The 17,584-nt window shown below is 38.3% G+C and overlaps 1 protein-coding gene across 2 annotated transcripts in view; it reads right to left on the minus strand.

The window, feature by feature from the left end:
- LOC127425316 (semaphorin-4C-like) overlaps positions 1–17,584 on the minus strand; it is an 88,317-nt gene that overhangs the window by 19,639 nt on the left and 51,094 nt on the right. For both annotated transcript variants that reach the window (XR_007894600.1, XM_051671161.1), the window contains exons 2-8: positions 14,741–14,931; positions 3,175–3,329; positions 2,821–2,883; positions 2,611–2,709; positions 1,463–1,559; positions 1,032–1,151; positions 710–861 (exon numbers count right to left, since the gene is read on the minus strand). Coding sequence is in view for 1 of the 2 variants with exons in the window: in XM_051671161.1 (XP_051527121.1) it covers positions 710–861; positions 1,032–1,151; positions 1,463–1,559; positions 2,611–2,709; positions 2,821–2,883; positions 3,175–3,329; positions 14,741–14,843 (789 nt within the window). In the remaining variant the exon portion in view is untranslated. The remainder of the gene's footprint in view (positions 1–709; positions 862–1,031; positions 1,152–1,462; positions 1,560–2,610; positions 2,710–2,820; positions 2,884–3,174; positions 3,330–14,740; positions 14,932–17,584) is intronic.

Raw genomic sequence — 17,584 nt, forward strand, 5'->3', positions numbered from 1 at the left:
ACCATAATGTATACCAATTGATGCGTAGTAGATCAAAAATGTTTATTACAGGGCTCTCTGGAATACTTGATCCTAAACTGGTCATCTGGGGATAAAGTGATATTTCAGCCGGTCATCAGGGTATTGTGAGCCATCTTTCCTACATCTCACATCACTCTGCAATCTCAACAAGTAAGCTTATAAAATAATTAGGTCCCACTTTATATTAGGTGTCTTTAACTACTATGTACTAACATTCAAATCACACAATACACTGTATTTATTGTGTAAATACATGTTGTTCTGCAAAATACTCACAAGAGCCACATTTGCTGCTACTGAGGTTGAGGTATGGGTAGGTACCCTAAGAGTAGGGTTAGGGTTAAGGGTAAGGGTTGGAGTAGGGTTCGGTTTAGTGGTAAGGTTAACAGTGTAACTACAGATGTAATTAAATGCAAGTACATTAAATGTAAGTAAAATGCAACAACATGTACTGTATATACATAATTAGTACATTGTATCTAATGCTAAAGTACACAGTAGTTAAAGACACCTAATATAAAGTGGGTCAAATAATTATGTCTGGTCACTTTCAGTTTTTACCACTATGCCACACAACGACAAAAGAAGCAATTACTCCATTGGTTGAGGTTTGGGAAAGATGTATTTGACTTCAAAGAACCAATTGTGATTCTGTAGCACCGAAGAAGCAGGCGGTTTATGTTCTCACCTTACAAACACGTGCCACCCGTGCTACTGTCAGATCACTGTCGCAGTCCAGCTCCACTGCTCTCTCGCTAAAGAAGAAGTAGATCTTATCGTCATCTCCATCTTTACTGTTCCGGCTCTCCCGGACCAGCGCTGATCCCACAAAATTTGGCTCTGGACCAGACAACAGAGGAGGAGGTGAAAGGAGAATCGAGAGGAACAAAGAGTTAGAATTGGGGACACGGCACTGTAGAGACACCAGATAAGAGGCTGGCGATCTGATGAAACAATTACAGTATTAAGCAGGGATGTGTTACATTTTGTATATGTGTTTGTGGACTTACCATTGAGCCAGGAAGGTAGGTATTCACTCTTCATACTGTAATGTTGCTGTCCCAGGTTCCTTAGGATCACGGGCTCAGTGCCCAGAAAGTTATTAAGGGTGGCGGAGTACAACTCTTTGTCTACAACAGATGAGATGAATGCTTAGAGCTGGAACAGATGCACACGCACACACACCAGTTTATAACCATACAGTTATGAGATATTAAAGAGGGACTCCATTCATTCCCAAGTGTGGGAAGGAAGAAAGTAGGCACATCTGCAGTGTGGGAAGGAAGAAAGTAGACACATCTGCAGACGGCACCGAACAAAATAGGACACCCACACACTGATACACACACAAGAATAAATATAATACAGTAGCAGGGTTGAAAGATATGGTACATACAACAATCTCACATGTCAGAAACATGTACACATATAGATGACTCACCTACAATGAGGCCTGTATGACCCTTGGCAGGGTCGTAAGGGCACTTTCCTTTGCCGTCCTCCAGGGTGGCGCTGTCCAGAGTGAAGTGATCTGCATTCTATTAGACAAGACAGAAACAGTCACATATGGCTTGAACATGCACGCACACACACACACACACACACACACACACACACACACACACACACACACACACACACCCTTACACACTGTGCCACCGGCCATGTTTGCCAACTAGAGTTTCAGCTGCAGCTGAGCCCCTCTACATTGTCCTTCTGCCCACACACAAACCTTCATCCAACACTAAATCGTATCACAACGGCCCGCACTGTGTGATAACACAACCTCATTTACATTTGAAATATTTAATTTTGACATACTGGAAACCACCCGTGGAGACATACAGCACACACTAAAAACTCTGTCTTAAGGGGATAGTTCATCTACAAATTACAACTGTCATCATTTATTAATCCTCATGTTGTAGAGCAATTTAAGATATCTTAAAAGGCTTTATTACTAGTTACAATCACATTACATATATGTTAAATTTACATTGCCACTGGTAAAAACCAAATTACAGATATTAAAAATTAGATAGATGTAATTCAATTGTTCATATCAGGAATGGACATTTGTAGTAACAATGTAATTAATGATATGAAAAATGAATTGCTGATTTGTGAAACTGGGATTTCAACTAGCAAAAAATGTATTACAGATTTTTGTAATTGCATTCTGAATAAGAGTGAATGACAAATAATTGTGAAAATTCTACTAGACAAAATGCAATTATAGATATCAGTAATTATGTTTTTTTACTAGATGAAATTCCATATTTTTATCAAGAATGTGTATTTGTACAAGTTATAATGTCATTTTTGATAAAGAATTAAACTTTTTATCACTGAAAATGTAATTACTGATATCAAAAATTAGCACTCGCACTAGTAATTCCATTCTTTATTTCAAGAATTAGCATTTTAACTAGTGAAAATTGAATTGTTGATATGTATAATTCATCTCCAACAAGTGATTAAATGTTGAAAGGGCTTGCGATACACCATCATATTGCAGCTTGCCTCACTTGATCATGTGGGTCTGACAGATTTATCGGGTAGTAGACAAAAATCAGAGGGGACACTCACAATGTAGGTGCATTTGGGCTGGAAGGCATATGTTCCACATGTGTACAGGTGAGTGTGGTTGTAGCTCTGCAGGAAGCGAATGTAGTTGAAGCACTCAGTCTGAAAGACACAAAGAGAAAAAGGTAAAAGGGAGGGGTGAGTAAATGCAATTCACAAGGGCCATACAAAGTAAAGCTGTTATAACATAAAGGATGCAACATCAGCTAGTACCTGGTTATTCTTCCCCTTCGCTGCACACTCTTTTTTCTTTTCCAAAGGAGCAGACCACTCAATCTAAGAGAGAGAGAGACAGAGAGAGAGAGGGAGAGAGAGAAAGACAGACGTGACTTTTGCGAACAAATAGCACTCTGTATGGAAAATGTGTACTCCCTTTTGACTGCCGCAACCCGCAATTTACCGCAAATGGCTTTGGCATTGAAAGAGTGAGTCATTTTTAAATGTTGATATTTTTGAATGATAAAATGTTAATGGTCTCGTCAGTTGATGGTTTGTGGATTAGTATTTAGTGGGTGCAGAGCTTGTTGAATGAGGAAATAAGAAATGTTTTTTCTTTGTTGAAGATACCTGCGGTCGGAGCTGTCGGCTGATGTCATTGGGATCCAGAGCGAAGATGTGCTCTCGGGCTCCCACGTACAAAACTCTTTCATGTTCTGCCAGGGTCAGCGTGGTGTAGTTCCACACCCCAATAGAGTGAAACCTCGCCATACTGTCATGCACATCTGAAGAGAGAGATGATGCAATGCTATTGGGGGGTATCAAAAGGTGATCAAATGTCACGATCCAACTTGACTTATGGGCCTAAAAGGGAAAGTTCACCCAAAAATTTAAATTCTGTCCTCATGCTGCTCCAAACAAATTTTCTGTCTCAGTCATCATTCACTATAATCATATGGAAAAAAGATGCAATCAAAGAGAATTGTGACTGGGGCTAACATTACGCTTAACATCTGTTTTTGTTTTCTACGGAAGAAGAAAGTCATACAGATTTGAAACAACATGAGGAAGTAAATGATGACAGAATTTTTATTTTTGGGTGAATTATTCCTTTTAAAACTTTAATTTTAACAGAACTCCAAGCTGTAAAGACCAACTTAGACCAGCATAAACTCCCTCACAAGTTTTCCTGCTGGTCCAGACTGGTCTATGCTGATGTTGTTCACAAAGATAATTTAGCTGATGAAGTTAGTCAACCACCATGGTCTTTTTGGTGTTCCAAGATAGTCTTCTGGTTAACCCTTTAAAATCAGATTGGCCCGCGAGAAAAAAAAAATAATCGTCAAAATATTAATAACTACAGTCTTGACCAAAATAGGTATTGTTTGAAAGCTTAGAAGCTCTACTTTCATTATGACCAAAACTGAACAAGTTTTTTTTTTTTTTAATGTTCAGACAAATCGGAAGTGTTCTGTTTTGAAATTTATAAAAAAATAAAATAAATAAATAAATAAAAAAAAAAGCCACTGTACATATTTTTACAATCAGTAAAAACATCAAACTGATCAAATAGCCATGTGTCATATGTTGTTGGAAAGCTCTCAAAGAGTGGAATACAACCATCCTATTCGTTTTACTCACAGACAAATATATAGCGAGTAATAGCTAAGTATATGTCTTTGACAATTATATTGCTGTTGCTTATATGCCGCGTTTTCACATATAACTTCACAAAAAATAAATGGAACATAAAATATCACATACTGTCACATAATTAGAGTGTTTATCCATTACCATGTGATTATTTTTCAAAGGAGCCCACACACAAGGTAATCGGATGCATAGAACATTAGATAATCCACATGAAGCACAATGTTACATATGGCCACCAGGAGATGGCGCCAAGTAAATGACACAAACTCAATGCATTCTTTTTGAGTCATAAGGCACTCAATCTCATAACTAAAATCATGTCTCCATGCTATGCATACCTTTGCATGTGTAATTAGTTCTTATGTACAATTATTTGTCCTAACCCTATTTGTTTAGAGAGGCTTTTGAACACTTGGAGATGTTTTTGGACACTATGATAAATGATATTTGTAATGCTATAACTTTTGATTTCTTTGTCGTATCAACACAACATTTTTCTCAAATACAGTTGACATGATTGGGAACAAAACAACAGCAGTTTTTCGGGGCCACCTTATTTACACCCAGAGATAAATATATATATAGTATAATGTCAAATAAGAAAAATAAGAAAAAAGTAACATTTTGTCTCACTTTTTTTCTTTTCTTTTTTTATATTTCAACAGTTTCAAATGCTGAGGGTCTCAGAATGTATCATAATCTATATCATAAAAAAAATTGAAAGGTTTTCTTTACAATGATACCAAACACTTGACACTCCTTGTTTTTTTTGTTTGTTTGTTTTTTCTAGTTATAATCCTTCAATTTTGCGTATGCAACTGAAACAGGAAATCTTTAAAAACACCTTCAGAGCTTAAAGGGTTAAAGGGAAAGTAAATAATTTAATGTTGACTTTTTGCTGGCTCTTATCTGTATTCCTAAACAACTAATACAAGAGTAGTGAATTGACAAAGTTTTAGTTTATTAACTTGGTCAAATTATAAGACACAGTTGGTTATGTTACCTCAACATGGAGGTGACCCACAAGTTTTTTCAAGGTGACCGATTTGACTCGAGCCTTGCAGAAATTGTTCACCCAAAAATGAAAATTGATTCCAAGCCCATAGGACTTTCTTTTTTATGTGCAACACAAAAGGAAAAATTCGAATGTATATTGCATTCTGTCAGTTCAGTATAATGGCAGTCGATAGTGACTCACTTCAAAGATGAAAATAAATCACCTAACAAATGTATAATAGTCCATGTGGGTCTTGTGTCATATTCTGAAATATGATACACGGCCCAAGTCTTCTGAAAGCATAGGATAAGTTTTGGTGAGAAACAACTCAAAATTAAAGTCACTTTTCAGTGAAAGTCTTGACGTCCTTTGCACATTTATGAGTACATGAGAAAAGCTTGTTCACAGTGACACGCATGTTCATGCGGGAACTTGTGTTGTTTTTAGCACTAAACAACACACATTCTCGTGTGAACCAGCAAGCCATTGTAAACAAGCTTCTCTCAAAGCGTTTATGGACATGCAAAATCCTATAGATTTGGAGCAACATGAATTTTCATTTTTGGGTGAACTATTCCTTTAATCTCATGTGAGTGTACATCATTTAAAACATATATTTACATTTTATGTCTAATAATATCTTTAATATAAGACTTTTCCAAGTGAAAAATGCACTTTAAACTAGTGAAGAAGCTTTGTGGGAAAGTGGTTGTGACCAGCCATTTTGATCTATTCAGCAGGGATGTACCACCTGAATACTCTACAATAAACTACTCGCTGAACTGATTAACTGTCATGGCAGATGGGTGCAGAGATGAGAGAGAATTACAAGCAAGTGCTCCAAGAGAAGAAGGCAGAGAAGGAATCTTGGAAAGACCGTGAGTGGTGGATTCTAGCAAGAAGGAAGTCAAGAGAGTGTGTGGTTATTAGCTGGAGACTGGCAGCTTGGTAATGTGTAAGAGGGCTGAAGGAGCCAAGAGGAGAGGGAAAACAGACTTCCCCCCCAAGGGGGATGGAGAACATCTGCTGGGTTACAAACAGACAGGGAGTTGTGACACACAGATACACACATGATACACACTTCTAAATACCTGCATAATGACTCAAATGCCTTTCAGCCAGTCACAGACAGAGTTCATCAAGTCAAATAAGTTTTTCAGAGAAGCCACAATTACAGACTGAGAAGCAAGGTGCACTTACGGATCCCAACCAGACAGTGGTAGCATTGAGAAAGCCATCCACTGTTCTTTGTAGGGGTTCCCTGTTGGAAAATACTCTTAATAAAAAAAATTAAATAAACGGCTAACAAATTGAAGTAAAACAATCAATAGGGTTGACCAAGGCTTGTTATTACATGTTTTCCCTAAGTGAGTATGCAAAATGCATAGCACATGCTTTAAAGGGTCATGACACCCCACATTTGTTTTTTTGAGATGTTAAAGGTGCACACAGTAACTTTTGTCTTTGTGTCATCTTGGACTTACACTGACACCTAGTGGCTTGGATGCAGCATCATTTAAAGGTGCTATATGTAAGATTGACAACAAACATTTGAAATGGGCACTGCAGTCCAAATTCAAAATATTGGAGAGTTGTCTGCCCCGCCCCAGACTCGAAGCTCATGCGGGTTGCCAGAATGTTGACACGCAAACTAGCCAACTCAGCATCCATTTTAAAGGATTTCTGGGCTTTAAGCTGTCTCCATCTTCCAAAGGCATCTCCAATATTTATCCTTGTTTTACTACGCCTCTGGTCATGGTGGTTTTTAGATGGATGGCGAGGCTTTTTAGGTCAGGTGGAATCTGTTATCTCTGATCCAGTTCGTTTGCTGGCTTCCATGGCTGGAGCACGCAGTGTTGTTTGCCTGCAAACTTGTTCAAATCTGGCAACCCGGTGGTGTTGAAATACTATTGGTGAGTGGGCAGTGGGCGGGATCACACAGGCCAAAACATAAACAGAAATTCCGGCCCGGAACGAAAACTTCAAAATAGAATATACTGGCTGTAGCTGTGTTATCGGAGAAGCCAGTATTTCAACTTAACATTTCCTAATTCTCTAAAGTCATATTATGGTCATTTTATGATTTAGTACAGTAAAAAATATTACATATAGCACCTTTAAAATCAATAATTTTCAATTTCAGATGCCACTGTAGAAATGTAGTATTCATAGTCAGCCATGATTACTTTAATCAATGAGTGAAAGTGTCAAATAACACAGCAGCCCCCATGTGCGGACCCTCTCCATGTAGAATAAAACTATAACCTTTATAAGGTTACTGATATGACTGAAGTCTTCATTTTAATGTGAGTAGTCATGATTTCCTACATATATTGGAAAATTACAATTCATGTCGTTTGAAGTTTTTTTGAAGAGGAAAAATTACTGAGTGCACCTTTAACAGATATGTACAGGTTGCACATTGTTAAAAACAATCATGGAAATTATGTTTAATGTTAAGGGTAAAGCGTTTTTTTTAGCCATTTCATTCATCCAGTTTAAAAACGAAACTTAAAGCAACGTCATAAAATATGAGGTATATGCATACAACTCGCAAACAGTTATGACTGGCAGTCGAGTACACTAATATGTAATTCGATTCTGAGCCTTTCTCCATATTATTCATGAGAAGGAATACTTTCATCTAATAACTACCCTCCCTCACGGATGATGAGCTCGCATTACAGCGGAGAAATCGAAATCACACGTGAATGCGACAGTGGTTCCAAAAGACAATAGTAGCATACCTAATGGGGCAGAGAGAGAGTCTCTGTGTGTATGAAAAAAAAACAAAAACCCAGTAAGTAAAGACGTGCTAAAAATAAATATCACTTTGAATGAAATCCAGATGTGAGCAATACAAAAGGGAACTTTGTGTGTATGTGTGTGTGTCTTTGTCCTTCATTAGTTTTCAGCTGGACTGAATGAGAGGGCAGTGGAAGAGGGCGCTCTAGTTAGGGGAATCGAGCCGCAAAACTAAAACCAAATCAGGCTAAAGGTTGCTGTTTGCCTCTGATGTTCCTCCATGGCTCCTTACAAAGCAGTTTTGCTATAAATTCAGTCTTACCCTGCTTATAACTCATAACCGCAGCACTCCGAACACACACACTGTGCTATTAAAAACCTATTTTAAGCCCTTTGATGCTGCGACATGGATACCAAAAAAAAAAAAAACAAAAAAAAAAAAACAACTAGAAACACTGATGAGAATGGACACACACACACACACACACACACACACACACAAATTATGAAGAGAAAGAACAAGTGAGCATGCACACGCATACACAGGCTATAAAAACACCCTCATTTACTAGGACAAAGATCCAATGAAGAAAGAGAATCAATGTCTGAGGGTGACACACAAAGGAGAAAATAAAAAGAAGAAAGGGAAAAAGACATTAAGAAACACATAGGTGGTGTGTTTAGGCAGACACACAAACACACAAATACACACGCCGCGCTTAAGAGCGTGAGAGAGTAGGCAGGTGGGGGGAGAGGGGAAATGTTGTAATTGCAGTAGATTAGATGAAGGAGTGGTGGGGCTGCTACTGCTTTGGGAAGGGAAGAGTGGAGAACACAGCTCAGCACAGGAAATGGTCAGAGCGGATTACCACAACAACAGGAAGAAAAACTCACAAACCCCGCAAAAGTGGAGAATGAAATAGGTGTGGTGCAGAGAAAATGGCCAAAAGGAAAGATAAATTGCACTTGAGATTTCTTAAGTCTCAGTTTTTTTCCTCCAAGACAGCAATTTGAATAGAGAGCAAATGGAGAGTTGGTTGCTTGCTTGTCTTTCGTCTTTTGGTTCTCTGGTTGCTTTGTGAACTTTTTAAAAGTGTTTGACTTTCATCTTTTTCTCAAGATGCTGAGCTGCTGACACGTGTGTTGCGCCACCTACTGCACCGGAGTGAATTTGCTGACAAATATTTCGTTCTGCCCGAACAATTTTTTTTTCATTCTTGTCAATAGACCATTCATTACCGATTTCTTTAGCTTAGTTCCTTTGCTGTTTGGTGAGAATTGATGAAAGTTACGTTTTTATTCTAGTTTTTTTCTTGAGACATGTTTTGAAAAGTTTAAATTCTTTTAAACTTAACACAGCATCTTAAAAACTTAGACACACTAAAAAGACACTAAAAACACAGCATCACAACATCTGTCTAATGAGTATTTACATAAAAAAACAATTAAAAAAAACAGCAAGTCTCCTGCTTAGGGGTCGTTCAGAGCAAACACATTCTTGTATTCTTGTTTTTTAAAAGGTGCAAGAAGTAATTTTTTCCTCATTAAAAATATTTTACTCCTAAAGACATGAATTGTAATGTTGCAGTATATGTAGGAAATCATGACTACTCACATTAAAATTAAGACTCCAGTCATATCAGTAACTTTATAAAAGCTGTTTTATTCTATGTGGAGAAGATCCCACAGCCCCCTGCCATGTTAGAATCACATGACCAGCCAAATACTACTTGCTTAATCTCAGTAACCGTCCTGATATTTGACACTTTCATTCACTGATTTAAGTAATCATGGCTGACTGTTAATACTACATTTCTACAATGGCATCTTTTAAATGATGCTGCTTCCAAGCCGATAGGTGTCCTAGTCCACGATGACACAAAGACAAAAGTTACTGAGTTCACCTTTCATTTCTGTTAAAAAAAGCTGGATAAATCAATTTGAATGGAACTGAATATTGGTGTCTCGATACACGTTTTTTAAAGTAATTTTTTTTTAAACTTGAAATACTGTCTTAAAAACGTGGCGCTCCTGCGCAATACGCTGAAAAGACAGTGCCACTATTTCCATGTAGCACATGTTTACATAGAAAAACAATAATAATAAAAATAAAAAACCAGAAAATCTACTGCTTAGGGGCTGTTCACACTGAAGCGTTCTGGTGTTAATAAAAGCTGGACACAGTGCAATGAATGGAACAGAACGCAGGTGTCTTGAGACATATTTGTAAAAGTTGAAATTCTTTAAAATACGGCCCTCCTTCGGCACAACATCCGTCTAGCAAATGTTTACACAGAAAAACAATTAAAAAAACAGCAAGTCTCCTGCTTAGGGGCCATTCAGACCGAATGCGTTCTTGCGTAAAGAATGGAGCAGAATGCAGGTGTCTTGATAAACATTTTTAAAGTGGACATTCTTTTAACACACGATGCTCCTGTGCAAGTCGCTGAAAAAACAGCGAGACATGGCGCAACATCCGTCTAGTGCATGTCAAATAGAAAAACTATTAAAAAACAGCATATGTGTGAATGACTCCTGAGAAAACATCTTCTCACACCCCTCTACAGTTTCAGAAGAGATCTCAACAATGTAACATACTGTGCTCAGATTTGCCAAGATACCAAAGTTTGCTTTTGAAAGAACTCAATGATGAAACTTTTCTCATCAAATTCTACAAAGACCAATTATCTGAGCTGTGCTACATTTATGTTAATGGCTATTTGCTACTCTATGTCAACAATTTTCTCATTTGCTGCTACTTTTATTTCTACTTCATGCAAAAAATAAGAATCTTAAAGGAAACATAACTGAGAATTACTGTATCATTATGTCTTCAGACCTATGAAAAAGCAACATCTGAGCAATACAATTTTCCTCGAGTGAGTGAGTGGAATGCTAGAGACAACTAAAGAGGTATGGCTGCTGAGAAAATTACAGAAACTGTATGGGAGTTAAAGAGCAAGGTGGAAATAGAAAAAGGAAGATTGAGATAAAATGAAAAAGAGAGAGTGAAAGAGACAGAATGACAGTAAAAGGAAAAGATGTGCAAAAGGTTGTTGAAAATAGGCTGAAGTTTGACAGTCCAGGCGGGGAGACGGCAGTCGAGAATTGAGCTCGCAGCTTGTACTGAGCGTGACCTTTTCATGAAAGTGGCAAGCATACAAAAAATAGAAAGACTTTCTTTTTTTCTGCCCCCTTTAACAAACAGCCTCCTGGAGCATACAGGTTCACAAAGGGTATAGGGGACAAATGTATTGAATGGAAAAGAAACACAGTTTTACAGACAATGAGACGTGCAATCACAGGAGAGGGCATCTGCTTGACTCGAGAGTATAAATCACAGATAAATCAGTGTATATCTGAGTATGTGTGTGTGCTATCTGGGTGTGGGGATGGGATCTGCACAGATAGATGGATAGGACAGGCTTTAGTCCTCTTACATAAACACATACACACACTCAGCTGGCCCGCCATTTTCAACCGAGGCCGTCATTATAGTAATTGGAGGGTGAAGAGTTGTGCTGGGCAGACAGTCCCTTTCTTTTTCTCTTTCACTCTGTAGCTTTGCCGTCCTCAGCGCGTTGGACTTTGTACATTTATGCTATTCTTCTAAGTCAGCAGGAGTTTCCTCTAGCCTCCAATGACATTTCTCTTTAATTTACGTTAGACTTTGTCTTTCTCTCTTTTTATCTGGCCTCTGTGTGCTAGGTTGCCAGTTGTGGTGCTCTGTTGCCGGCAGTGGAAAGTTACGGGGTGGGGCGTGGAGAGGGCGGGATCTCAGACTCCACTTTGAACTCTTAAAGCTGTTTTTAGTGGACCACAGGGTGAGCAAGCAGAACGCTACAAGCGTGAAAGCAACATTTTAATGGCTGCCAAAAAAGTTGTGGCTCTTTGATGATAAATAAAAAAGAAAAGACGGAGAGACACGTGTTTGCGTTTCTTGCGAATCCCCAGCGTTTTTAAGTCGGGGATAATTGTGGAGGTGGGGTCTTTGGGGGGCAGGGGTGTGGAAAGTCGTAGGTAAATATTATCTCTGCTGCGATCCAGCTCCCAACCTCCAAGCGCACGCACACACACACACACACACTCACACACTACTGAAGCTCTAAATCCCTCAGACTGCCAGTCTAAGCACTCTGTACACACACAGAAGCAAACATTAAAGTGCATATCGATGCTTTGCCTGTTTTTTGTCTTTCATCCTCAGCAAAAGGTGCATGTGTGGTGCACTGGTCTAGTGTTTATGTGGTTTAGGGCCTGTACGGAGTCACACATGACCAAGAACAGTAGTTAAACACACACTGCAGACACATTGTGTACTTTTCTTTTTTGGACTTTCTTTGACGTCCCACATCTTCTTTTGCCCTCCCTTGCTGTAGCTCAACTGGCCATTTCCTGTCCATTTAAGGCAGTGGGTTCTCAGCCTGCACTCTCTCTACTGCTGGCTTAAAAGGAGATATTATCAGTTTATGAGAGTACATATCAGATTATGCCTACTGCTGTACGTTTAATGTAACTGTTTGTTTGATTATCAACAGAGATTTGGAAGCCATTTTCCACGAATAGGGTACAAAATAGGGCGATAAAAATCATTCAGTAACGGTTGCGTGCAAAATGTGTGACAGCTAAATATTACATTTGAAATAAAATGTATAATTAAAAAATACTTTTATACTTTAATTAAATATAAATTCAATAAATTGTCAATATTCTGAAATTGCTATATGGATTTTAATTGTTGGATACAGTCAAGAAGGTCAAGACTTTCGAAGTAGGACAGGCAAAAATCACAGTTTAAAGTGGAGGATACATACATTTAATGTGTTAAAATCTAGATACTTTTCATGCTAGGTTAATTAAATGTAAGAAAATAGGGTAACACCTAACAATGAGGTTGTATTCATTGACATTAGTGAACTACATTAGTTAAGATGAACTAACAATGCACAATACTTTTACAGCACTTATTAATTTTGGTTAATTTGGTTAATTTTGGTTAATATTTACAAGTACTGTTTAAAAATAAAAAGTTGCATGTGTTAACATACTGTAAGTTAATGCATTATAAACTAACAAGTACAAAAAATTTACAATTGTATCTTTATAGACTAACATTAACCAAGATGAATAAATGTTGTTAAAAATATTGTTTATTGTTAGTTATATGATACCTAATGCATTTACTAATGCTTACAAATAGAACCTTATTAAGAAATATTACCCATGTACTAATACATTTTTAAAATGAAAGGTTGTATACAATATGTTAATATTAGTTAATGCATTATAAACTAAAAATGGACAATTGTATTTTCATTAGTGCTGTCAGTCTATTACAATTTTTAATTGCGATTAATCCCATACTTTTTTGTAGTCAATCACGATTAATCACAGATTTGGAAAGTGCTGCAATTCTAATCTATATATACCCTTTTTCCTGTTAAAATGCATTTATTTGCATCTTACAAAAGAAACCAAAACAATATGTAGCAATATAATGCTTTATTAACATTTTCCAAACAAAGCCTTCCACAGTATAAAGATAGAAATGCTGTGTTTAATGTTCAAATAACAATAAATGTTTCCCAAAGTCTAAGTGGGAGTTTGACTAATTGAAAGAACTAGTCTCCATAGGTCGCATATTCATTGCAATGGGCATTAAATCTCTTAAACTTTCATCCTTCACAATTTTAATCTGCCAGTAGACTGTGGCTATCCACTTTCCTACATTATGAATCATGAAGCCACATTCATGATTCCCGTCAGGCCGTCAACAACAGCGTCAATCGGCACTTTGAACTCCATATGAAAAGCGCTTTCAGATAAAAACGTCTCATTCTGCATTTTGGTGATAGTTAAGACTTAACATGCTTCTGTGGTATTTAAAAAACACCTAAGATAGGATGAAAAATAGTCCCATCTGGGCTTGTTTTGTACAACAAATAGCATTAAGAGCTCCTTTCTCCATCATTTTATCACTGACATGGAAGTGCTTGTGTGTGTGTGAAGTGTGCGTCAGTGTAATGACTCCAGGCAGACACATCGCAAAAGTTCCACCCTTCCAACAAGTGTTAATGCTGGTTTATGCTGTATTAACGGTAAATGCATTTATCGTGATTAAGAAAAATGAACGCGTTAAACTTTTTTAATTAATCACGTTAACACGTTAATTCTGATAGCTCTAATTTTCATGAATTAAAATTATGAACTAACATGAATTATCAGTGACTTATTGTATTTTTATAAACTAACAAAGATTAATAAATATTGTTAAAAATATTGTTCTTTGTCAGTTCATGATACCTAACAAATAGAACCTTATTGTAATGCTACCGAAAATGGTTTATCTAACATATTGTGCAAAAAAAAAAAAAAAAAATACATTGGATTTATGCCTCTAATATTTTCAGAAAGTTATAACACACCAAGTTGTACCATTTTCATGAAATGTGCCTTAAAACAGGAAAAGACAGAAACCATAGAAGAAAAGGAGGAGAGATCAACAGTTGGAATAGGAACAAATGGAGTGAGTGCAGATGAATATAGAGACACAAGCACTTTTCAATAATGCAATATAAAACCCGGCAGTAACCTGATATCTCTGTGAATTCAAAGCAAAAATCACACCTCTTATCTCAAATCTGCATGCAGAATGAAGGGAGGGGTTGTATGAAGAAAAGAAGAAAGAGACGGAGTACTAAAGAAAGACGGAGTGCCATGAAAAGAGTGTGAGAAAAAGGGCATGGGACAGTGGCATTGGGAGGAACTGCTCGCAGTTCTGTATGGCCATTAGATACTCACCATTATATTTAACTGTCTTGCGTGGAACGGGGTTCCAGTTAACGCAAATCCCCTTTTCAAACCCTATCATGAACATCACAAGAAGGACTTTGGCCCAGACCATTTCACCGGTCCCACTCGCTTTTTCACTCCACGGAATGCAGATTCTGATTGGACGATGAGGCGCGGATGATCCAGATTCAAAACAGCTCCTGTCAAGGGAGATTGCAAACAACAAAACATAAACAAAAGTGATTATGGGCTCCACCTCCCCAGAGCCTCCCTGTCACTATCCCTGCAGAGCTGAAACTGTTTATAGAAAGACAAAACACAGTCAGTACAATTTAATTACAGATTTTACACTCTTTCAAAACGTACCACGATAAATGCATGTAGGCAGACCACCAGCCAAAACGTGGATGCTTGTCAAAGCACAGCAGCATCAACACAACTCACGATCGTTTATGAGGAACATGCCACATATGGAGGATGGCTTGTTTTTGACAGCCACGGACAATGAGAGATGTGTTTGTAATTAAAATTGAAGGCTGCGTTCACTGGGATGCATTATTACGATGCCCGAAGCAAAGCTTCAAGAGAAAAAGCGAAAAAAAAAAAGAAACCCTAGAGCAGTCCTGTCTGTTCAGCACTAGCCATTTTCACACATTTGCTCTAATCATCAAGTCACACCTGTTTCACTCCATTAAAAAGGGAAATTAGGGCCTTGATAATAATTGCTGATTTGAGAAAAAACCCACTGACTTTTAAATGTGCGTCAAATGTCAAATACTGTTTAGCGGCGCCGATAACAATGTGAAAACCACTCTCTGCCTGTGCAGCGTTTTAATTATTTAGCCCGAAAGGTTGTGTGAATTCAAATATTCAAGATGATAAGCAAGTTTGGAGGGGCGGCCTTTTTACCATCACTGAATTGAGATGCCGACCTGTGCAGGAGCAATCTCACAACCATTGATTTCTGTTTTTCTTTTTTCATTAGCATGAAAGAGAGAGAGCGAGCGGGAGATAAGAGAAGTGAGAGATGATGGCGATTTGGTCCAAATGAGTTGTCTTTAATAGGAGGCATTGCAATATAGCAATTCGATGACTCACATCTTCACTTGCATGCCAGTTTTTATTGGATCGATGTAGCTCTGCTTATATCCAAGTTGCAAGGGAGGGACTGGTGGGATTGGAACGTGTCAGACTATTGTATCAGGTTGACAGGATTCGAGAATTCAAGCTGTAAACTTCCGTTTGTCGTTGCTCACTAAAAGATTTCTGACCATTACAGAGAGTTGTTCATATGATCATGCATGACCTAGAGAGGGATTATGGGTAGAGCTCCAATAGCAACAGAGCAGAGGGGCCCTTAAAGAGCTTGTGTTAAATCTCCAGAAAACAACCATTTAACTACTAAGAACAGAGAGTAAAACTAACTCATCATGTGCGAACCAGAAAGAACATTCTCAGCTAGCTAATTGAAAGATTAATTTAGAAGTAGTTTTTACTGCTTTCTTAATTAGATTCTATTACTGATTAGATTCTATTACTATAAATTAAACATTGAAATCATACATAGCTCTCTCCTTTATTTGCCAAGTACAGTTTAAATACAAGGAATTTCCATCTGTGTTTTTGCCAGTGCAGTGCACTGAAAACAATTGGGCCTTAGTAAATTGTGCTTTATCAAATGTACCCCTTTTTATTCATTTAATAAAATGAAGAAATATTCCAGATTCAGTACAAGTTAAGCTCAGTCGACAGCATTTGTGGCATAATGTTGATTACCACAGAAGTTTATTCTTTAAAAAAAATTAGGTTACAGTGAGGCACTTACAATGGAAGTGAATGGGGACAATTTGTGGAGGGTTTAAAGGCAGAAATGTGAAGCATATCATTTTATGAAAGCACTTAATTGTTTTTGTTGTTGTTAAAACTCATGTACTATTTGAGCTATAAACTGGTTTAAATCACCATTTTTACAGTCATTTTAGGGTTTCGAGGGTTTGTTGACATTACATTGTCATGGCAACAATGTTTTAAAATAAATAAAATAATATCTTTACACAGAAAAGGTTAGTAAGTGATTTTATTGCAACTGGAGGGCCTCGCGCACGGGGGGCCACTCCCCTGATCAGGCAGGTCTGTTCCAGGCGTGGGAGAACCCGAGCCACCCGGACCAAACCTTAAGCATCCCTCCAGATGCAATTCGTTCGACGGGAGAGGCCTGTGCAACGAACGGGCTAACCTCACGTATGTGGGGCTCGGCTGCCACTCGAGCGGACGAGTCCATCCTGCAATCGAACGGGGGACCTCACTGCATTCGAAACGGGAAGGACCTCACAGCGGTACGAATGGGAGAGCCCATGATACAAATAAATGTGAGTAAGCTCACTCGGCATTCAAAAGGGAGGACCCCCACTGCGATTCGAATGGGAGAGCCCTTGATGTATGTGTGTGGGTGGGCCTTCGTAGTGGTACGGATGGGAGGTCTTCCGGGCTTGCCGGGGGTGGATCCTCGCAGCATCTGAACAGGAGGACCCTCCTGTGTTTTGAACGGGACAGACCTTGGATATTTGTATGTGGGAGGGCCCTCTCAGCTGTACGGACAGGAGGGCTTTTGGGCTGGCAGGAGTGGACCCTCGCAGCATCTGAACGGGAAGGCCCCCGAAATATGGACAAGGTAGAGCGAGCGGCCCCTTCTCCCTTTTTTATTTTATTAGGGCAAGGTGCGCTTTTTTAATTTGAAAATGATTTGTACATATGTAACTACTGAATGCTTCAGATGACCACCGGCCTAGTGAGTGGATTGGTGCTCGGACAGGCCATTGGGTCGCCGATACGGAAGCAATCCTCAGGCACGGG

The sequence above is a fragment of the Myxocyprinus asiaticus genome, chromosome 3, assembly GCF_019703515.2.
Source record: "Myxocyprinus asiaticus isolate MX2 ecotype Aquarium Trade chromosome 3, UBuf_Myxa_2, whole genome shotgun sequence".
NCBI lineage: Eukaryota > Metazoa > Chordata > Actinopteri > Cypriniformes > Catostomidae > Myxocyprinus > Myxocyprinus asiaticus.